This window comes from Corvus cornix, chromosome 6 (assembly GCF_000738735.6).
Source record: "Corvus cornix cornix isolate S_Up_H32 chromosome 6, ASM73873v5, whole genome shotgun sequence".
Taxonomy (NCBI): domain Eukaryota; kingdom Metazoa; phylum Chordata; class Aves; order Passeriformes; family Corvidae; genus Corvus; species Corvus cornix.
Window position 1 is genome coordinate 17,673,894 of NC_046336.1, and position 23,660 is coordinate 17,697,553.

At 36.0% G+C, this 23,660-nt stretch overlaps 1 protein-coding gene across 3 annotated transcripts in view; it reads left to right on the top strand.

Annotated features, from left to right (window-relative positions):
• ERCC6 (ERCC excision repair 6, chromatin remodeling factor) overlaps positions 1-23,660 on the top strand; it is a 45,206-nt gene that overhangs the window by 14,440 nt on the left and 7,106 nt on the right. For all 3 annotated transcript variants that reach the window (XM_039553985.1, XM_010410997.4, XM_019293902.2), the window contains 10 exons: positions 1,607-1,732; positions 5,463-5,621; positions 9,534-9,669; positions 16,814-16,984; positions 17,422-17,598; positions 18,934-19,050; positions 20,434-20,529; positions 21,285-21,503; positions 22,225-22,335; positions 22,777-22,896. In XM_039553985.1, coding sequence (XP_039409919.1) covers positions 1,607-1,732; positions 5,463-5,621; positions 9,534-9,669; positions 16,814-16,984; positions 17,422-17,598; positions 18,934-19,050; positions 20,434-20,529; positions 21,285-21,503; positions 22,225-22,335; positions 22,777-22,896 — 1,432 coding nt within the window. The remainder of the gene's footprint in view (positions 1-1,606; positions 1,733-5,462; positions 5,622-9,533; positions 9,670-16,813; positions 16,985-17,421; positions 17,599-18,933; positions 19,051-20,433; positions 20,530-21,284; positions 21,504-22,224; positions 22,336-22,776; positions 22,897-23,660) is intronic.

A 23,660-nucleotide genomic window follows, 5' to 3' on the forward strand; every position in this document is an offset into this window, starting at 1 on the left:
AGAGCATGAGTGTAATTTTTCTAAGTCAAACATTTAGCAGACTCCTAGTCTAAGGTAGAGATTTCCATTCCTGTTAGGATAGGTATGTAAAAGAGGAAAACACTGACACCTCTTTAGTAAGTTCTGTTTTATTACTTAACCAGATACATGATTTCATATAATGAAATAAGAAGAATCTGATAATAAACATTTGCAACTCATCAGTTTTAATCAGCAAACTGAAGACTGTCTTTTTTCATCTAATTTTTTCCCCATATATGCTCTTTTTTCTCTGCATCATTATTTTTTTTGCTTCTGAAGACTTCTTGACTTAAGAGATCAAAATATGCTTCAGTGAGACTGGCTCTCTAAACCTGTCCAGCATAGTGTTGTCTTAGTTCTTCAGTGCTTTCATTCTTGGCAATGATTGTAACTTGTGTGTATTTGGAGATGATGATGTTTATTTTCAGTTAATAAAACAATACCAAGTTTGTTACTAGTTCCATAAAGACAGACTCAAAGTATTTTCTCAAAAGGTACTGCTGAAAAGTCCATCTAGAAACCTCGCATAATTAGCTTTCTTTCATGAGAGTGTATGATTGTGTTGCTTGTCTGTGAAGTGTTGAACTTCTTCCCTGCTCTCTTTTTCCTAACACAAGTGTTTTGAAACAAATTTGCCAGATATGCAGAGACCATTAAGTGGAGGTGTGCTTTTGCACTGCATCCAGAACAGTAGCATATGGATGTTTTCAATCTGTTCTGAACCATGCCAATTTCTGTAGGGATTTTGTCCATTTATACACCACATTCAGTGTGCCTGCAGTAAATGGCACTTTCATGAGAGAATTCCAGCAAAATCTGAATTGTCAGTGAAGTGCTGTTGGTTGAGTAGTACATACCCAGCTAGAGTACACTTTACCATTAGAGGCAGATGGGTTTGGGCCACTGAAACACAAGTTCATAATTCTGTTGGAATGTTGAAGATCCTTTGGTACTTTTTCAGCAGCGGGGGAATGATGGGACAGGAAGGTAATTCTCTAAGCTGCCTGGAGTCCAAATAAGATGAGGCTGCAAACCACAAATCACACTGTAATTTCAAAACCTCATAAAGCTCATTCTCTTAGTAATGACTGCTTTACAGATTTCGAGCATGTCGTCCTGAAGATGGTGGTGATGTTTCCAACTGAGTCTTGTGTATAAGATTATACACTGCTTCGCATTTCTCTACAGGAAGGAAGTTAAATTTAAGTGTTTGGTTAAATTAAATAGTTTTGGAATACGTAAACTTTGTCAGTGTTTTGGCAAGGGGTGGGGAGGAGGAAGGGGAGGGAGATTTAAGAGTTTAAAGTAGACAGATTTTTTGGTGCTGTTAGCTGTTGATTCCATTATATTAGTATTTTTGTCTATAGAAAATTATAAGTAGCTATAAAACATGTACCTTTTAATATATTGGATATTTCAAGCATTTATTTGCATAATTCTGTCCTCCAAAGGATTACTATTTTAAGTCATGACATCAGAGCATGTCTTTTTGTTGGATTTTTTACCTGATAGAAAATTCAGTGTCATTTTCATAGAGTATCTTTTCCATGTTATAATTGAATGTTGACTCCTTGTGTCACTCCAGGAAGTGGCAAAAAGAACGTTTGAAGGACAAAGAACATGAAACAGCTGAGGAACTTTCTGAAGAAAGCGACGTTGAATTTGAAGAGGGTTTCAAAGTACCAGGATTTCTCTTCAAAAAGCTTTTTAAGTATGTATTGTGTACATTATTTTTATATTATGCTGCTGTATGCTGTTAATAATATTAGTAGTAATAGTCATGGTGAGTTCCAGATGCCCTTTGCTGTAACTTTGACTTCAGTGAACGATGCCTCAACTTTTACTTCAATTGTTTCAGTAGGATTCTTCCTTTAAAAAAGATTTCAGGATCAAACTTCAATGTAATTAACTTACTGTGAGCACAAAATGCAATTACATGAAAATACAGATGATAACTGGCTGATATGAATATTGTAAATGTGTATTAGCTGAACTATGAATTGAGAAGCTCTCCTTGTCTATTTTTATAAATGCTTTCTTTTATTGATACATGCTTGCTCCTAATAAAGGTGTGGAGTGGTAGAACAACTTTATTTTGAAACATAAGATGTTGGCAAGATGTGATAAAAGAAAAAAACAAGAAATACCATGTTTCTCTAATTGGGTGGAGTGAAATTTTCTGCCAGTAAAAAATATGAACAACTTTTTCTTTAAGTAACTACTCAAAGTATTTTCAAAGTAACTACTTGTAATTCGTATGAACATTTTGCCAGGTAAAATTTTAAAATATAGAGAGTGAATTCTTAATTCCTCTGGTAGATGGAAAGCACGCTACAATTCATTCTTTAGTTATTTAATGCTTAATTACAGATTTGGACATAACTGTTTTCTGTTTCAGTTTTTTAAAACACAGTGCCCTGTGATGCTTTCAAGTTCATCTCAAAAAGGCTAATGATAAACGACAGCCCAAACAAGCTAGCAGCTGACCAGTTAACTTCATCCATAATCTCTCCCTTAAATTTCATGCATAATGGGCTTGAATTCAGTTTTGTTGGCAACATCTCACACAGCAGGAAAAACATCTTCTCTTTCAAAGCAAACTCTTAGAATCTTACTGTAGTAGAAAGCCCTGGTTTATAATGGGTGTGCGTGGTATCCCTTCCAAGAGAACCACTTAGTCTTGACCTCAAAGAAATTATTACTGTTGTCCTGTAGTCCTCAGAAGGAAAGCACTAGCTCTGAAATGGGATTGAATTAATGACTTGGTTGCTGGGACCATACAGAGCCAATATGTGGTCTCCAGTTGTTTATGCGATGGTACTGCACAAGTATTCATCTTGAGGACGGATGTGTGGTCTGAGCAACCCGAAGGGAAATGAAATAGAGTAGTCACTAAAAATTAATCTTGAAGATGCAAGCCTCACTAATGAAGGGTATCCCTGCAAGCATGAGTCAGTTGGCAAAACTTCTTAAGTGGTTAGAAAGATCAATTGAGTTGAATGATTTGTCTGACTTGTAGCTTAAATGCTGAAATCTCCGATGTAGGAAAGCCCATAGTCAATAGTCATTAAAAACTGTTGAGTTCTGAGCAAGTTTAGTACAAAACATGGAAGTATATTGACCCATGGATATGTATAGCATGTACTTTAAGTGATCTTCCTGCATAGTTAAAGTCCAAAGAAGTTAGCTCATGCTGGAAGTAGGAGACCCCCAGGTCTGTTCTTTGGTAATCCTGTTAAAGTGGACAATCAGTTTCTTCCCTGCACACTTGTCTGCTTTGATGAACGTTGAGCAGGAATAGCATTGATACTGCTGTGGAACAAAACCAAGCAGAGCTGCAAACATTGCCTTATCCTGCCTGCACTAAGCCTGAGAGAATGTTCTCTGTATGAAAAAGGAAACAGGCTTCATCATTATTTGCTTCCAGTGTGTGATTTCCCTGATAAATCTGAAACACAGTTTTGTCTCTGCAACAATGCAGCTGAACTCTGGTAGCTACTGTGGTGAATTTTGAGGGATGCATCACAGCATGATTGCTCATGTGAAAAACAGGCCAATATAACTATTTTGGAAGACCAGCAGCACTTCTATTTACTTCCAGAATATTTTTGGAATTAAAAAAAATTGGTGCAACAAAAGTGTAAGGTTGAAAAAAATTAATTCTTTCCATATAACTACAGAAAATGGAGGAGGATGTGTTCCTTTAACTTTTGCATAGTTACAATTATTGCATGTTTATATGATTATACAAAGAAAGCACCTGCATCTTTCATGTTTTTAAATAACCACAGAGCAGAATTTTTCACAAGCTTAGTTATCCACGGGGAAGCTTTCTCAGGAGAAGGAAGGAGAGGGAGAAATACGCTTATAAATTCATCTAATTTTAAAGCTCTGTATGTAATCCTAAAAAATAATACAAATTTATATCAGGAGGTTATTGAATGGTTGTCTTCTGAAGAGACATGCTGAACATTAGTCTGGGGGAGCAGCTTATGACTGGAATTAGGCTTATCTTCAATTCTTTAATGTTTGTCAGAAAATGTTTTGTCTTCATAAAATGTAGCAATGATAGCATCTTAATCCAATTATAGCTAATCTTGCAAGTTATTTCATAGTTGTTCTATAGATTGCTGCATTTTAAGGTGAATTAATTTCTAATAAAAGGGTTTCTTAAGGGCTTCATGGCATAATGCTTTTGAGACACCAGCAGATAGTGTGATGTCGGAACATTAGATGTGTTCTTCGATCATCTTTTTTTAACTACTCAAGCCATTTGTTTGTCTCCATTTAGCATTCTCTAAATCCATACCAAACTCACACAAATTGATTTTTAATAGTACTTTGTAGACACTAGTGTTGTTAGCTGTCAGTAGTCCTAAATATTATTTGTTCAAGGATGGAAACAGGATTTTGAAATGCACACAAGAAATCACCTAAAATGAACAACCCTTATTTAAAATTAAAGTGTTTTGTTCTTTGCTGTGCTCTGCACTCCAGAAATGTGTACCATCAAGAAAATTATCAGTAACCTTTTTTTTCCCTGTAAGTTACAGGGCACTGAGGTGCTGAAACATTTGCATCTTTTTTTTTTTTTTTAATGGGATTTAAAGATATGTTTTTTCATTTATTTCTTTTGTTTTCAATTTAACCCCCACACATGGTGTGTTATTCTTACTAGGCTCACTATTTCATATTGTTATAAAAAGGTATGTCCTAAAGTGATTCTTAGTCCAGCATCGTATCTTCACCTTTTTAGCTTGCCATCATAAAGCTTGCTTTCTAGTCCACTTCTTTTAAGTGGAATGTGTTTTACATTGTTGCTTGTACAATTTCCAGTGAAGGACTGGGAGTAGAAACTGCTCTGATGCTCTCACATAATGGTCTGCTGTATCCCATGCACTGCAGTAGTTTCTATTGCTTAGCCTTGATTTTTTTCTTCATTGAAAGAGACTAAATGTTATTAAATAAATTTATGTATAAAAAAAGCATGGTTTGGCAGATCTGATCAGTTTTTGTAGTGGAGTATGAAGTCAGTACCCATTACAAGTCAATCTTTTCCTTCAGTTCAAGGTATATGTTCCAAATAATATTATTTACTAGACCCTTGTATGTTGTCTTTTCTGAAAAGATAATGCTTCATAAGAGTAACTTTCCAAGTTGCTTTTAGCACTTAAAATATATATGAAATAAAATACCCTCTAATTACCATGACTATCAGTTTAATTAGAAATGTTTTAGTGTTGCATAAAGAACGAAAGTCACATGTAATGTCTGAATGCATCAAAAATGTATGACCTAGTAAATACAGCACTCATGTAAAACACACATCCAGCATGTTACTGTAACTGGTATAAGAACCTTGCCAAATGATTAATTCATGAGTACTTTCTGTTATGATCTGTATTATCAAACATTTGCCATCTTCTTTTTCCTTGTTTTAGGTACCAGCAGACAGGTGTTAGGTGGCTTTGGGAATTGCACTGCCAGCAGGCAGGAGGAATTCTGGGAGATGAGATGGGATTGGGCAAGACCATTCAGATAATTGCCTTCTTGGCAGGTCTGAGCTACAGCAATATGAGGACTCGTGGTTCAAATTACAGGCAAGTGCTTCTCTGCAGACTGTCAGTCTGTGGAGCTCAATTAATATTTCATCAGATGTATTACTGGTGGAGGAGGGTCCTGTGAATTATTAATGACATTTCAATTACAATATTCCTTTAATTCTTTTAGTGGGGGACATCAAAGGAAAAATTTTACGAGACAATGGAGCTGTAGGGCAGGAAAAATTAAACATGTAACACTTTTAATGAATTCCAGGCATTGATGCTTCATTTTGCAGATGAGCCACGCTAGATATTTTGGGTCAATACAGTGTCTAAGGTTACCTTCCACAAATGGATTGTTTACAAACTCAATTACATTAATATCAGTAGTTTACACAATATGGAATTTTAAATTAGATGTAATACCTTTAGTTCCATTTATTAAATTTTACATTAAAATATTTGTTCTGGCAAGCCACCAGGTAAATATTTTACAGGAAGTAGCAAGCTGATTTGCAGTGAAAGTTAGAGTTTCTGATGGGCAGGGAATTATCCATGCCAAAAATTAGTAGTAAGAGTAAAACCAATAAGTTATACAGCAGAATTTCCATCAGTTTTTGGTTTTCTGTTGTTGCTTTTCAAAACATACGCTACTGTGACTGGCCTTTCTTACAAGATATTTTATGTTTTTTTGTTACTGAACAATGCTTTAAAATTTCTTTTTCATAGGTGAAATTACTGGCAAGACACTTGTTTGTGTCCTCGGATTTGCAAATGCACGCATGAATAGTACTTGATTTTTTTACTTCTGTTGGCCTGTATACCTGATGTAAATAGCTACATGAAACTTAGCAACTATCATAGTACTGTCCCAAACAAAAATAATTACCTCTATATAGAGGTATGTTTAAATTATGTTCAGCTTGTACATGGATTGTAAAATAATGCTTTAAAGAGAAAATATTCCTGTTTTTTCTCCAGTTGCTTCTTAATAAAGCCTTAATATAAAAAAAACCCACAGGTCCTTCATCACTCAGGCCAGTTGATTTACTTTAATATGGCTGCCTGGTAAAGGATGCTACTGTCCAGATTATTTTATATTCCCTACCCCACTTGGGAGGCCAGTGAGTTGATGGAAATCCTTCAGAGACGTCTCTTGACGCTTTTAAATAGTGTGAAACTACAGTAAAACTTTGAAAAGGCCAAAATCAATTTGCCCACCTAAGTTGCAGTGTTCTTTTTGCATGGAAGATAATGTGTTGAATTTCTTGTTTTGGCTGGTGCGTGTCATTGAGTCCATCATGGTAGTGATTCCATGGGAGGAAACAAGGTTTAATATATTGGTGAAGTTTGCTCTGATTTTGCTTGTGTGCTGTAAGGCAGACAGTCTAAACTACTTGATCTTCCCTAGTCGAGTGTTATCCTCCCCTGGACTGAGAAGGCAGTAATCCTGGTAGCCAGTAGTACTGGTTAACTTGTTTCTACTTGAAAGGGTGCGGTCTGATAGGCAGGAGGCTTTCTGGGCAGCCCCTGCTGCAAAGCCAGCACTAAGAGTGGACAAAGTTGTGTTGCCCACTCTATGTGTCTTCCAGACTAGCTTGGGCCTCGTTACCTTGGTGTGTAACAAAAACCTTTTCACTACAGGCTTGGCTTCATTTATTTGAGACATCAGATGAGAAACTGACAGAAAGTTTATACACCGATTATTTACCCATCTGTGCTCTTCAGGATACTGAGACATAAACATAAACAGCTCAATCTCTACTTTGAGTGGCAGAGATTAATTTCCATGGTGCTTAGGTAAATAAAAATCCATTGCCCCAGAAAACATATATGGCTCTTGCTGCCCTGGTCTCTTATTTTTGCTAGGATTTAGTTATTGTTTCAGCTTGAAAACATGATTTGCCAGTCCTTGGCAATATTTGGTTATAATGAAACATGTTTTCCTCCACTAATTTTTTGTGTATTTAAAGATTATAAATATGTATAAATACAGCTTCCTTTTTCTTGGTAGCAAGTTGCAGGAATAGATCTTATGTGCAATTCTAATTGCATCCAATTAAATAACAACAAATAAAGGATGCTTGTGAGTTTGGGCTTTATAAACTAGAAGCAACAGAAGAAAGAGATTTGGATATATTGATCATACGTGATATTGACCATAAGCTATCAGTACAATGTGTCTGTGAAAAAAGGACAGAATACAATATGGCAATATATTTGGAGTAAGAATAGGACAGCATTGTCTTTGTACAAGACACTAGTAAGGCTTTAGTTTTGAATTTTTTAGTGCCACCTTTGTTCAAGGAAAGCAAATATAAATTGAATGGGCAGCAGAGCGAGTCTTGCAGTGTTGCAGTGATTAGAAGAATGAAGGATGCCTCCTAAGTGTGGCAAGCAGAAGTATATGATTTGTTTAGTTTTGTGAAACAGCTCAGACTGGAAGAAACTAGATGACTCTTTTATATAAATAAATAAAAGGTCTCAAGAGAATAATAAAATGTTGGCTAGTGCAAAGTGGTTAGAGTCAGACTAGACACAGAAGAGTTTTCACACAGCCAAGTGGAGGGAGAGTGGATTTTCTGAAAATTGATTCAAGGAGGTGTAAACTCTTTGTGTAAGCTGAGGGGGAAAAAAAATCTGGATAAACCCTGCATGTGAGCTTGTGTGATACAGACCAGGGGAATAAACAGTGGTATTTTGTTACTACCCACGAGGAGTGAGAAACTAGTATGTTCTGGGAAGGTTGGCTTTCTTGCTGTAGGTATTTTTAAGAGCAGTAGCAGGGTTATTTGGATTCGTAGCATAGTTGAAGCTACTCTCCAAGTTCTTATTTCCCTTTGGATTGCTGGGAGTTTTTTAATTAGACCATGTAAGGTTGTGTTCTAGTATTTTATAATAAGCAACATCCAGGTTGTTGTATATGTATAAGCTTTTAATAAAGAATATTATTTCTTCATGTCAGCAGTTTCTGAAGGCATTAAGGGGTTTGTTGTTTTTTTAAAGTGGGGTGTTGCTGGTGTGTGAGAAATCTTTTATTGCTATCAGTATGTGATCTTGAATGTATACTGTGAACTTCTGCATTGTTTATTTATTACCACTTGGATAGTACATAGACAGACACAGGTCAGTGTATGAAAACTGAAGCTATTGCCTTTGTTTGCAAAGTCATTTTGTTCCATTTTTTTAAAGAGCAAATATATTTGAAAAGTAACTGCTAGTAACCACTAGTTAATATATTTCTTACATGATTGTTGATATGTATTTGTGGCAGCAGTATTTTTTATTTGGCTAGTGTGCAAAAGATTTTTCCCTTCATAACCTTAAGAGCAGCTCTCAACTTAATATACAGAAAGACTTTGTTTCAGACTTCTTTAGTAATTCTCAGAAACAATAATATAATTATGAATAAGAAACTTATGAGACAGTTTGAGCCAAGCTCAGATCTCAACTTCCATGGATAATATAGTCTGCCACTTTAGAATCCTTCTCTTATGTATAAACTATGGTGATGAGAGTAGAGTATATTACCAACATGAAGCAGAACACCTGTGTATAAGTCCATTTGTGAGACTCTAGCTACACATTCTGTATAATAGAAGTAATAAAATAATTGCTTGTTAATGATTTCTTTTTGCCTGTAGAAACAGCAGTCACTAAAACGTGATTTGTAATATCACAGGAGGAAGTTCCCTTATGCCATATTGTTTGGAGCTTTTCTATTCCTGTTTATCTTGATAGATGCATCCATTAACTGGTCAATGGGTAGAATCTTTTAGCAGTACCCTCTTCATCTTCCTTTAAAAAACAGACTTCCAGGAAAACAAATTGCCAATTAATTTCCATAGCTCTCATATTCCACTTCAGCTGTTAAATATGTCATTTTAATATGTGTGTATTTTAATGAGCCACTTAATACAGATTATTTATTTCACATTAAGGGTTTTTTTATTGAATACTCTATTTTAGGTACCAGGGATTGGGTCCAACAGTGATTGTTTGTCCAGCTACTGTGTTGCATCAGTGGGTAAAAGAATTCCACACTTGGTGGCCTCCATTTAGAGTCGCTGTGCTCCATGAAACTGGTTCTTATACAAAGAGTAAGGTAATGATTGACATCCATTTTGTAATTCCAGAGGCTTCTTTTTTTTTTCTTGTTACTAGCAAAAAAAAAAAATCCCCTGTTGCTTAATGCTTCTGTGTAGGAAAGAGCTTGTGCCCTTTCTCTGAATGTCTTAAAAGAACAAAATGTTCATTGTCTTGTGTAGATTTCGTAGTAAACTGGACTAAAAGGGGGATGACATGGAATGCACGTATGTTATGATAAAGACTTGTATTGCCTGAACAAATTAAGCATAGTAACAGGTTTCTTGCTTGAGCTTTCCTTGTGCTCTAGTCCATGCTAGGAGTTTGTGATGGGACTGCTTGTACACCAGTTAAATGCTTGTAGCACTTGTGAATTCTCTTCTTGCATTTCTGTGCATCACTATGTCATTGATGTGATATTTAATGTGTGTTGTAGTGCTAGGTCTGGTTTAGCAAGCTGCAGCTTTCCCTGAGAGCTCAGCAGGGCTGCTTAGGGCAGAGCGAGCATTTCGCCCTCCCGTAGTCCTTTTCCGATGGCTCCGCGCTCTTGCTCCAGCAGCCATCAGCCTTGCAACCAGTGATGGTGAAAGAGGCGAGAAGGGGCTCTCCATCAGGGACCTTTAATGGTTACATCTTGTCCCAGCACCCCCAGAGGCAGAGAGACCTCGTGATCCGGGCGCAGGGGGGTTTTCTCAGGGGCTCAGGGCTGGTACATGGGCAGAGTTGGGGTACAGGAACCAGTAGGGAGAGCCCGAGGGAGTGGCCAGGACTAGGGGCAGGGGAAAGTGGGGGAACAATATGGGATCAGAAAAGCAGTGGGTAAACAGATCACCACAAATGTGGTTTGCGTGCATGGGCAATTTCTCTGCAGTTGGTTGCTGTCAGTTGATATCACTTAGTCTCATTTTCTTTAATGACAGAGTTACTTCATTAGTTTTCATTGTTTCAAGCAGAGCCCTTTCTGTGTTTCAGTTTTCTGTGTCAGTCTCTTCATATGCATGTTCTCTGTCTGTTTCTTAAGCTGGAAAGTCTGACTTGTCTGAAGTTTCAAACTTTGGTACCTTGCAGGAACAAAACAAGGAAAACTTAGATTTTTATTCTCCCCTAGCCTTATATTTCAGATGCTTAAATGGATTTTTAGGATTCAGCAAAGCATTTTAAAATTTCTCTTTAAATATTTATTGAATTTCTTGTAATAACATTAAGATTATATGGTGCTTAATTGCACTTGATTAAACGTATTCTGAAGTAATTGATGTAGTTACAGTACATGGCAAAAAAGGAGTAGCACACTCTAATGTGCTAATAGCTTCCTGTTGTTCAATTAACTTGGTGTGTTTTCAAGCCCTAAAAGTCTGTTGACCTCAATAACATGGTTGCATGTCTTCCTAAATTAAATCATGCATGCTTATTTTGGGCTATTGGTTAATTAATGGACTTGACAGACTGACTCAAATTTTTCCATCTTCAGGAATAGTCAGGTTTTCAAGATTTCATTGTTGTCCTTCAAATGCATATTCAACAACTTAAAGATGTTAGCACTTTCAAGCAGATTTAGAGAACTGAACCTAATGCCTCATCTTCTAAGAGCTGCAAAAATGCTTTAAACAAGTGTCACTGCTGATAAGGTCTTAACCTCATGCACATTTTTTTCCTAGATGCCTCTTAATCAGAGAAGAGCAAGCTAACCCATCTTTCCCATTCTAGTTCCCCTTTTACCTGCAATAAAAGTTTGCCACAAATTAGCATAAGTAACACTTGTACACTGAAAATATATCATAAAATACAGGATGGGTGATTTACTCCTGCCTAGGATTTATTTTCAATATACATTCTTTCTATGAATACTTTAGTGCTGATCTGATCTTAACAGCAATTCCATCTGCTGATAACCTATGGCATTACAGAAGACCACTTTTACATATCTTAACTTTGTAATATTCATCCAGGGACCATCCAGCCCTTATGCTCTGGCATAATACATAAAAGAATAAGTAAGTTAAAGAATATCAAAGTAGTGGTTAGACTGCATAAATTTTTTGAGATTAAATTTACATGGCTAAAAGCCAGCTCCCTGTTCACCTGTGGTCTCAGTGTTGCAGAGGCCTGTTGGGAATTAACCAGGATTCACCTGTTCTATTAGTGTATCACAGTTTATCACAAAGTAAATGAGAAGATTTTTGTGCTGGACAGCTCCAGGAGAGGATTGGGGAACTGAACTTTGTTACCAGCTTTGGAGTGAGAAAGGTCATTTCAACCTCTGAAGAGGTTACAATTTTCTGAACCAGTGGAGGAACATAATTGTTCTCCAGACTAAACTGGACATCAGACAGCGAAGATACTAATGGATTTTGAGGACTACCTTATCATGTAGTGGTTGGCCAGCAGGTTGTGGTAAAAGGCAGCATGCAGCTTGTTCTCTGCAGGTCTGTGAAAGAGTCTCTACAGGTCTATGAAAGAGGAGCAGGTGATTTCTAAGGAGCAAAGAATAATTGTAAAACTATTGAATTAGAATTTTGGAGAAAAAGGGTTAAGCAATGATAGATGTCCCATAAGGCAAGACAGTATTTCATAGCAGAAACGGACAACAGCTGAAGTTTCACTTGATAAAATTTAAGTTGATATTTTAGGTGAGATGGATGTACATAATTTTTACCATAACATTGTCAGGAATCCTGATATCTTAGGAAATACTAAATCTTTCAACATTGGTGAAATTATATGCCTTTATGAATAGGCATTTTCTGGTGTACCTTCTAAGATACACAAGCATTGATGCAAGAGCCTGTTTCCCAGTTCTTCAGAGTTGCCCACAGAAGTATTTCACTTGACAGTGAAGAGTGGGGAAGACATCTGTTCTGATTGTTTCATCATAAATTGATTCTAGGCAACACTTCCCACATCTGTTCAGTTAGTGACACTTCTTTATTGTTACAAATGGACTTTGACCAATGTGGTAAGTGAAAAGCTCACTGATTTTTCCCTTTTTACCAGTCCATTTTGGTTTTCTTTGCAAGCAGTTACAGGATTTTCACAATAATAGTATGAAATAGCATCCTGAATTGTGAGCAACAGATTGGCTGCAAACCTTGTCAGCCCATTTCAGCTTAGTCACTGAGACATCTCGCTGCTATAATATTCGTGTGGTTTTTAGCATATGTGAAGCTTCCAAAGAGAGACTGTGTTACTCCTTTTCTAAAATAACAATGATAGAAAATTCTGACAGTAAAAGAGGGAAGTGTAAATTTCCAGTTTCACCCCTCGGACTATGACTAATTTAAAGGCCTTCAGCTATCTACAAAGGAAGGCAGATTGCTACTTTAGATGATGAAAGGAAGACACAGTAGCAAGTTTTGAGCTTGTTTAAAGCATTCAGATGAAATGTAAAACTTGCTCTTTTTATTATTATTATTATTATTATTATTATTATTATTATTATTATTATTAATTTTGATTACAGATTATTTAGCTCTTCTATGATGATAAATGTGCTTAAGTTTGAGCAGTAGGTGGAACCACATCTAAATGATAGTCTTCCCCTGTGAAGTCAGCTTTCAGTTTGAGCAAGGTATGGCATTTGTGGCTAAATGTGTCCTGCAGTGCAGTCTTACGCTGTTAAGCTCCTACTGTGGTTTACACTCAAATCTGATCTGTAAACACTGAGTGCTCTGAGACCTCTAAGCATGAGAGAAAACAAAGAACTAAATCTAATGTAGTGTATCACAAGTGCTGTTCTATTTATGGTATAGAACAGAAGGTAAGGAGAAAAAACTTTGATAGTGTTGGGAAAAAAGCCTTCTTTGCTTCTGACAAGCAAAGAGCTTGTCCTGGTGTTTTAAAACTTCTGTTGGCACATGAGCATTTGTAAATCATAGAATGTAAGAGGCAACATGAACTTTGGTTATCTTGTTCAACATCTCACATATGGCAGGAGGCTGTATTTTTTAAGTTCAAGGCTGAACTTTTAATTTTTTAATCTTTGATTAAAAATCGGTTAACCTCGGTATCACCGAGGTTAACAATTCTTTCTGATGTTAGTCACATACCATTTGTAAATGTGTAACTTTGCATTCCCTTATTCTCCTCAAATGCAGGACACACAATTCAGCCCTAAAAAGTAGTTGTCAGTTCATGATGCTTGCAGCTGTGAAACCATCTACTTGAAGATGACTTTACACATGGAAAATTTTAGACTTTCTAGCCTCACAGTAGAGTACATAATCTACATGTGAAGAAAATAAATTTTGGAGGTTACAGTTACTGGCATGATTTCATATGGAACCTGTATTTTAGCCAAAGGCTCTATTTCTGAGTTAAGGACCAAACTCAGATAAAATTAGTATTGTACTCCAAGAAGTAGCATTCTTGTTAAATATGTACTAAGTGCTTTAGCTCTTTTTATTGCAACTTTTACATTATTAAACATTATAATGTGTTCTTTTGAAGCCTCTTCATGGTGCCATTTAGATTTTTTTGTTGGGGCAGGGAAATAATAAAGAGGTTTTATATGTTGAATTTATGGATCCCCAGGCCTAATGGTTGGTTATGAGATAGTGATAAGCCTGCTGAAGAATGCACTTTTGATTCATAGATGATATATGGTTGTATGAGTGACTAGATACTATCTCTGACTTCACGCTTGCCTCAAAGGTATCTGAATGTTTAGTGAATTTTGTAGTTATCACTAGTCTATTTCTTTAAGTTTAGTCTTAACGTACACACTTCTGTCCAAGAAAATGACCATGTTTAATACATAATATGTAAGTGTTCAGAATTGAGGTCCTCTTAAATATTTTTTTAAAGACTGCTTTATCCCAAAAAAGATAAACCTTATTAAGCATCAGTCCAAACAGTGGTCCTGGTTTTGTACCTTCAGAAGCAAACTTAAAGGTACAGTGAGGTACCAACAGGAAAAAAGTATTTGCTTGGAGTATGTCCTTAGAATAAATCATAAATCTTTTAGCCTTAAGAATTGGTGCTTGCCAGAAATCATCCAGTCTTTGTACATCTTACGTGGTCCAGTGAAGACAAGGCAACACCATCATCTTATCACCCAAGGCTGGGAGAAAATACTGTCCCTGAATTGTAAAGGCCTGAAGTACTGTGCTGAACAAAAATGCAAGTTCATAATTACTCAATTTACTCACATGTTCCTCTATTCATTAGCATCAATCAGATAAAGGCCAGAGTGCAGCATTTCAAAATTAGGTAACTGCTGTGTATCTATCTGTGCCAATCTTTTGGCATTAGTAGGATTTGCCTCTCTCAAGCAGACTGTTTTTAATTTAGTGTTAACAGTGCATGACCTGAAATATTTCACTGAAGTGTATTTCCAGAGAAAAAATAAAATTAAGTTAGATGTACCTTAATCTAACGAAACAAGAACTCTAGACTAAAGAATACATTATAAAATAGCATAAATTATGAAATACCACTCCCTCAAGAGTTTGTATCCAATATTAGATCTGTTAGCATGTTTTAAAATATTTTAAATTATTCCAAGAACTGCACCTAAAGTGAAGGCAACCTTGAAAAAGTACTCAATGCAGTAAAATGAGACTTAGTAAGTGTTGTAGTGTGAGTTGATAAAATTGTGTTGTTGTATTTCTTCATTGTCAGCACAAATCCTTGTTTATTAAAAATTTAGCTTGAAGGAAACTTTAATTAATTACAGGTTCAGTAAATCCTGACTAGGATTCTGCTGTGGTGTGTTTACAGTGAATGGCCTTCATGTGCCTGTGTTTCACTTCTGTTCTCTCTGCTACCTGACAGCGTGATTTATGGCTGTTGTTTTCTACCAGTCCACTGTTTGCCCTCTAGGAGGGATTGGTCTCTTGAGCCTCCATAATAACAGCAGCACTTTCACAAAACATCTTTTAATGACAAGAGTGTAGCATTCTGTAAGTCAGGCTAATTGCAGACATACCCTTTTAATTGCAAAAATTAGGAGAGGTTACATATTTTACAAGCTTTTAATTTTAAATCACCCGAGATGATTTGTCTTAAGTGTTTGGGTAGAGGTGTCTACAATATTCTATGATAGACCATTGCTGAGACTCAAGAAAAGTTGCAGACTGTGGATAATATACCAGGTAGAACTAAGCTTTAGATGTCCACACCTGCAGAGAAATCCTACTCTGTCTGAAATACAAATTATTCTAAAGATTACTTATTCTTTTGAGACTCATGATATCAGCATTAAATAATGTGTTGATGATAATCAGAAAGCAGATATTCTTGAACAGTTAAAAGAGTTTTTTGAATCTTCAGGTACGTGTGAGCAAGTAATTTTACAATAAAAGATCATGGATATTGACACCATCTGAGTTTTTGACACAGGTTTTTCCCTTTTGTTTGGTTTTTCTAATTGTTTTTTTGTGGGTGGTTTTTTTTCTTAAAGATACTTCTGGTAATAAGGGGTTTGTCTTTCCTTTAGCAAATGTGGTGGTGATTGTACTTTCTTGTTTTCCTGTCTCATCATCTGCTGTTTGAGTCTTCTAGATTTATATGTGGAGGATCAATGCAATAAAGATGAGTCCTGAACACTGTCAAAAGTGACATAGACTGTTCCTGCCCTACATAACTTGCAGCTATAAAGGCTAGTTAAAACTTGGGGAAAGGTTAAAGCTTACAAGAGAAGCACAAAATTTGAAGACTGATAGCAACTATATTAATCCTATTAATGAGAATGGTTACACAGAATTTAGGATTAAACAAATAGATTTTTGTGTTTGTTTTTCAGTATTGCATTTGTTTAATTTTCCTCTAACATTCTTAATCTTGCTTGCAGTACGCAAAGCTGGGTTTGTGAAGTGAATATAGGAGAACTTGAAGAGACCAGTTACCTGAAACAAATCCAATGTTTGTTTTTTCAGACATTGCCTGTAAAAAATTAAAAATAAAAACCACTGTTTCTTTCTGACCAGGTTTTCATTCAAATTCTGATTTGCTATAACACAGTATTCAAGTGCTTCATTCTTTGACAGAGGAGCTAAGAATCATATAATCAAAATCTTGCCTATACTTACTTTCTTTGCAAAGTAAATTATAGATCTGCTTTTAGAATACTTTTTCTATGTACCTTGGATAGCAAATCTCTGTGTGTGTAGTTCAGGAGGTCTGAGAATTCTGCCTCACTGACAACGTGCACCTTTTGCTTTTAGGTGAAATTAATTCATGAAATCGCTTCCTGCCATGGAATTTTAATTACGTCTTACTCGTACATTCGACTGATGCAGGACAACATCCACACGTATGATTGGCATTATGTCATTCTGGATGAGGGTCACAAAATCCGAAATCCAAATGCTGCAGTCACACTTGCATGCAAGCAGGTACTTTATAAAAAATAAATTTAAGTGCTCTGGAGGGAGGTTCCAGTATCTAATAGCCTATCATAAAAATATATGTTTGATCATTAATAAAGAATAAAAACATAAATCACAATGGTCTGTATTTGACTATTTAACTTACTTAACATTTTTAATGAATTTACATGGGTAAATTTACAGAAGTATTGTGGAGGAAAAAAAATTAGAAATTTTAAATTGCACAGTAATTTACCAGTAGGGATAAATGTCAGATTGCTGGTGTGAATTTTCTGCTAACAGTACATGAACAGTGTATTGCAGAAACCTGTACTTTTTATGAGTGTGAGGTCACATATTTTGACACAAGAATTTATTGGTGGTGAAATTGAATATCCTCTGAGGCAGGAGGCAGGATACACCATGAGCCATGAAAATAACTTTCTTTTGTGGTTTTTTAATAGTTCCGCACACCCCATCGAATCATCTTGTCTGGCTCCCCTATGCAAAATAACCTAAAGGAGCTCTGGTCCCTTTTTGACTTTATATTCCCAGGAAAACTGGGAACACTACCTGTGTTCATGGAGCAGTTTTCTGTCCCAATAACCATGGGAGGATATTGCAATGCCTCTCCTGTCCAGGTAAATGCATCCAAAATAGCATTTTGCTTGAAGGAAACTCTTCCAACTCTTACTGTTGTTTCTAAACTGACTTCTAAATGTACTTAATGCTGTATGTTCTAGACACTAACCCAAGAAAGAGTTGTGTGTGAGTGTTTTACTGCTGGTTGTGTAAAAAAACCATTCAACTGAGACTGTTTCATTTATACAGGAGTGCAGCTTGTATACAAGGTTTTCTTGTCAAAAGCCCTAAAGTTTAAGTCATTAGAAGTATTCTTTGATATGAAGTAAAGATAAACAAACTGGGGTGGGAGGCTACTGATCCTGCATTTTGATGTATTTAAATAGAACTTCCCTGTTTGCTATCAAGCTTTGGCAAATTATGCAATAAGAGGAATCCTTAAATCTAAACTGAAAACAGTTTTTATTTTAAAAAGCTAAATTAGGTGTTGGAAGTCTGGAAGTAGATAAACTAATTTTGAAAGCAAAAAATTATCTGGGAAATTATTATTTAAATAAGTCTCTATTAGTCTTTGTAGTTGTGGTTCTCAGTATTGATGGCAGGCTGTTGTATTGATTTCTAATTAGATGACAAATTGTCTGCATCATAATCTGCAGACTAAGTTTTGTATAAATGCTAATAAACTTGTATCCTTTTAACTACTGTTTGTAATGTTTTGCATGCGTTGCTAAAGTTTTCTTTTCAAGTTCAAGTACTTCTCTTATATAAATATTAGTAAATTACTGAGTTGGCTTTTGAATTGTTTTTTTAATATCAATAATTTATTCTGCTGTTTGCTTTGCTTCAAGACAAATTAAGGTATTTTTAGCCATTATGTACAGTTAATACCTATCTCACACATCCATTACCCATTATAGAACCATATGCTCCCTTTAGGGCTGGAGTGACCTTTAGTTTCTGTGATCATGGGGATTTTCTTGTACCCTTTTTTTTGAAGTCTCAAGTGAGCACTAATCTTCACTTATTGTCCAGTAACCACCACTGCTGCAGGCTTCTTTTTTGATCTTCAGTATATGCATTAGCTACTTTTTCATGAGGATTTTGGTTTTGTACCGATTTATACTCACTTCTTTCTTTGGTTTCTAAATTAAATATCTTACTTTTCATCTCTTTTAAAGACAAATCTGGGGTATCTGAGGAAGCCTTACTCAATTTTATTGTTGGTAACATGAATTTTATTGCAACTCGTGTTGAACATGTAACTGTAGATCCATGTAAAATAAGCTATCTAATTTTATTAGGATTTTCCTCTTGTTAATTATGTAATTTTGCTAGTTGCTAAAATTAATATCAAGAATCAAAATACAACTTGTGCCTTTTCTTCCTTTTTTCAGGTAAAAACTGCGTACAAATGTGCCTGTGTGTTACGGGACACCATAAACCCCTACTTGCTGCGAAGAATGAAGGCTGATGTAAAAATGAGCCTTTCGCTTCCAGATAAAAATGAACAGGTTTGCTTAGTTTCACTACTAGATCTGAGTCCTCTCCCTCCCCAAAACTCAGTCTTGCATGAACATTTGGAAATAATCTGTGCTAGTAGCAGATAAAATGCTGGTTTAACTAAAGATAAGGTGCAGAGCTTTCAAGATTCATGTTCTTTCACCAGTGTTCGGAGTATTAAATGATCGCTGCCTTGCAGGGTCTGTATGAGTTCACTCATCTAAAAAGCAAAGGATAGATGAAGTGTAGTCAGGGCTATTTAATGCTGTCCCTTAGGTCTCAAGTGCATTGAAATGAGTTGTCTGTCTGTTTTCTTTTTTACAGCAGGAAACAATTAAGCATTGTTTCCTATTGTAGAAAGAATAATTTGGGCAGCAAATAATAGAGAAATACTTGGTGGCAGTTGTACATAGTGCAAGCTAGCTGGCCTATACATGCTAATAAATTTCCAGAATATTAGCCTTGTGGTGTAAAACGTGTTTGCTTTACTAAAAGGTGGGATGTTTCTTTAGGAAACATTTTCATTCAAAGTAGAGGAGGTTGAAAGTATTAGTTAACTGAAGTTGCTACAAATACTCACTTGTAGTAATTATTAGCTGCTTCTTCAGGCTTCAGTGCTTCAGGGTTTCATGTTCTGTCCTCAGTCCTTTCCTGTCTTCTCCTTCTAAAAGAGAAGTAGACATGTTAGTCTTTGTAAGACAGTGCTGAAAGGTACATAATTAAGGAGTAGGTCATACTGTGTATATGCAGTCTAATGATCTTTTTTAACCAATTTTTTTAATTTCCATATACTTTAAAGAGTCTGGGCTACTTAATCTAAAGAATGGGATCATAGTTTAAACAAATTTGATTTTTGCTTTTGTCAGTTATAGGCCACTACATCAGTTTGATTTAGAGCATCGTTTTGGGTGCCTTGCAGGATGCAAGGAAGTGATTTTGTACAATTTTAGCCCATCAGAGCACCTGAGAAATCATATTTCATGCTCAAGGTCTAAAGACAGGACAGATCACATCTGCTAAACTTCTAAGAATTTGCAAGTTGTAAGGGATGTGACAGACACACAATGCAAAGATTTTACTATGAACATAGCTTTGAAAGATTGTTAATGTTGCACAGTTACCTCATTAAAATTAGAGAATGACAGCAGTTGAAAAACTAAAACAGTTTGGGGGAAAATGTAACTGCTGTGAAAAGAGCACATAAAACCTCATGAAACTCATCTTAATTATCATGTTCATTCTCTAATTTTTTTTTATTATTTCTTATGATTTGCATACAGTATTTTTTAACTTAGCATTTCAGTATGTCAGACATCTGTGAAGTTATTTTGTAGCACAGGGTAAAATTTTAAAATTCACACAGGTTGGGCTTAAGTGGTTGGTTTGTTTTGTAGGTCCTCTTTTGCCGTTTGACAGAGGAGCAGCGTCAAATCTATCAAAATTACATCAACTCTAAAGAAGTTTACCAGATTCTCAATGGAGACATGCAGGTGGGCATTAAATAAGGATAATGACAGGTAGGGTTTGATAGAGAAAATCATGGCGTGGCCTTTGCATTCTTCTAGCTGGATTTTGAGCAGAAAAGGAAGCAAACACACTGATGTCTGTTCAGCTTTTGTAGTTGTCTACTTTTTTTTCTCAGAAATGTTAGATGAAATATATTCGAGTTAGTGACGTGACCAGGTAAAAGTAGGAAAGGAATGAGCTTCACAATATGTTTGTGATCTTGGGAACAAATTATGGCTTGTTGGATGACCTGTTGTAGGTAACTGTATGCATGCTTTTAACTAACTGCAGAAGCAAAGCAAAGGAAAAGCTTCGTTAGTCCTGAGAGTACAGTTCAGGTGTGATAACTTTGTGATACAACAGTTGATGATTTCACAGTATTGACAGAAAGCAGGACATGATAATTTCAAGAAACAAACTGGTGGAATTTTTCCTTTTGAATAAGAAAAATTTGACCTTACAGCTAGGGAGGGACTGGTTTTACTAATGTTGAAGTTGTTGCAGAATTCTCTTAACACTGTCACCAGAATAGGCTCATAAGTACATAAAATTTCAGTCATTTTCTTTTGTACTGATTTTTCCTAAAACTTTCCCTGAAACAAATGCTAATATCAAAACACCATTAAAAACATTGATGGTGAGTGGATAACGTACTGCTTTTTATTTTTCTTGTCCACAACCCCTATAGATAAAAGTATTTGTCATGAAAATAAAAATACTTTTTTCTTAACTTCTTTAGATTCTCTTAGGACTATCAACTTTGAGAAAGATTTGCAACCACCCTGACTTTGTTGCGGATAGTCCCAGAATTTTGAAGAGTGTGCCAGATGCTGAAGCGGAGGATCCAAATCAGTTTGGATATTGGAAACGTTCTGGAAAAATGATAGTGGTAGAATCCTTGCTGAAAATATGGCACAAGCAAGGTCACAGAGTGTTGTTTTTTACTCAGTCAAGACAGGTAAGATGAGCTAATTGTTTTTAGTTTTAGCTATTACTAAAACGTGTGTGAGTTCCAAAAACACTTGCAATTAGAACCGCCTTTTGTAGTGTCTTTCTCATAAAATTAACATCTTATTGAAAAAGTTACTGAAATGACTAAAGTCATTGGAGTAATCAGAGACCAGTTCCCAATCTCAGTAAACTTTACTGGAATGACACAGCATTGTGGCAATGGCCTGGTTTCAATATACTGGGTCGAAGCTTGTATCAGTTATACCCCTATCCTACCAGGCTGTCCATGCTGTGTGGTTTCAGGATACAGTTGGTAGTCAATTTGCATGCTCTGTGTAGTGCCTGTGCATGTCTGATCCTCAGAATCAGTCCCTTCAGGACCATAGCACAGGCAGTGACCTTTGTTTGTTTTCCCTGCGTACTCACAATTTTGTCTTCCTTCTGTGGATTTCCTTGGGGTGCTGCACCCCAGTCTGTTTAATTGTCTTGAGACTATGGCCCTGGACTTTCCAAACCAAGCACAAATATTCCACTGCATTCAGCTGTGAAATAGGTTTTTTTTCCCCATTTGCATAAGTTGGTTTTCTGTCATTTAAGAAGGTTTTTTAAGTTTTTGGTTGTCATCACTTGTTTGACACTGCAGTTAGTACCAGAAATTCTTATACGTTGATCACACAGTTGCACAGTCTTCACATCTGGATTTCATTAAATGTTTTCCATCACCACAGATGATGCAGATACTTGAAGTCTTTGTGAGATATAGAAATTATTCCTACCTCAGGATGGATGGCACCACAGCAGTAGCTTCCAGGCAGCCTCTTGTAACAAGATACAATGAGGTGAGATGTTGCATGCCACACATGAATACATATTAATGAGTATGATTGAGTTCTTCCATTCCGTTTTCTTCTGATTTTAGATATACTACTTTAGACTGGAGACACAAAACTAGGGAGTTCAGTGAAATGAAACCCCTGTATTTGTGAGAGAGAAGAAAAAAGTCATCACTTCTTTCACACTTAAATTGGGTTTTCTGCTAAAAAAACCCACATCTGAGAAGGGGGGAAAGCAATTTTACTGGATAACAGTAAATGAAATTTAGATCAGACTACTTTTATTTGCCAAAAGAAATACTAGATGAGCAAGGAAATATATTCCTTCTCTTGGCTCCCTTTGCATCTTTGCAAATAATGCTGATGAAATAATCCAGGAAATAATTTTTTTTTTAAATGTCACATTTTGGTAATTCTTGTTTTAGTAAATTCTCACTTGGGTTACAGGACAAATCCATATTTCTCTTTCTTCTAACAACTCGTGTTGGTGGCATTGGAGTTAACTTGGTTGGTGCTGACCGCGTTATTATCTATGATCCTGACTGGAATCCCAGTGTAGACACACAGGTGAGTTTGGTTTATTACATTCCATTTACCAGCTAAGTTGAAATAAAACTGAAGATGAAATGACATTTATCTCCTCAGATAGTGTTAAAGCACTATGTTGCTCTTTCCTAAGTTGCTGTTCCCAGCAATGGTCACTTAGGGTGCAGCTCCACATTATGATTACTCCTGTGGCAAAGCCAATTTAAGTGATTCCCACCACATCCCCTTTATGCTGTTATACCTTACCACTGTTCAGTATTGTTGATTCATGTAGTCAGTTACAGTGCAGTCAAAAAACCAGTTCAAATGGCCTGTGTTTCTAAAATAAATAAATCAGATGTCTCTGAAGGGAAAGTACAGCTGTGCAAGCTCGTCACCAGACAGGAGAGGACTGTTGGTGGTGACAATGCAAGGTGAGAAGAGAACAGATGCTGCTCAAATTGGCTTTCTCTCTAGATAACGATACGTAGCTGTGACCTTACAGAGCTGCTCTAAGCTTTTAGAAGTTGTTCACTATCTCATGGTGTGATAAGACTGATTTATCAAATCACGTAGCAGTTACATGGTGCTTACAAGTTTGAGAGGAAAAAACTTTTTTGTAGAAATCCTGTGTAGCTCTGAAATCTGCAAGTGTCTGACATAGAGTGCTCTATATTAGCAGTTGGTTCAAGATGTTTGTAGGAAAGATTTCAGTTAAGTTAAAGAAGAAAAGTTCAAAGGAAAGGTGTGTATTAAAGCTCTATTGTGAAATTTCCTTCTGGAATAAGTCTATATAAAGTACATAT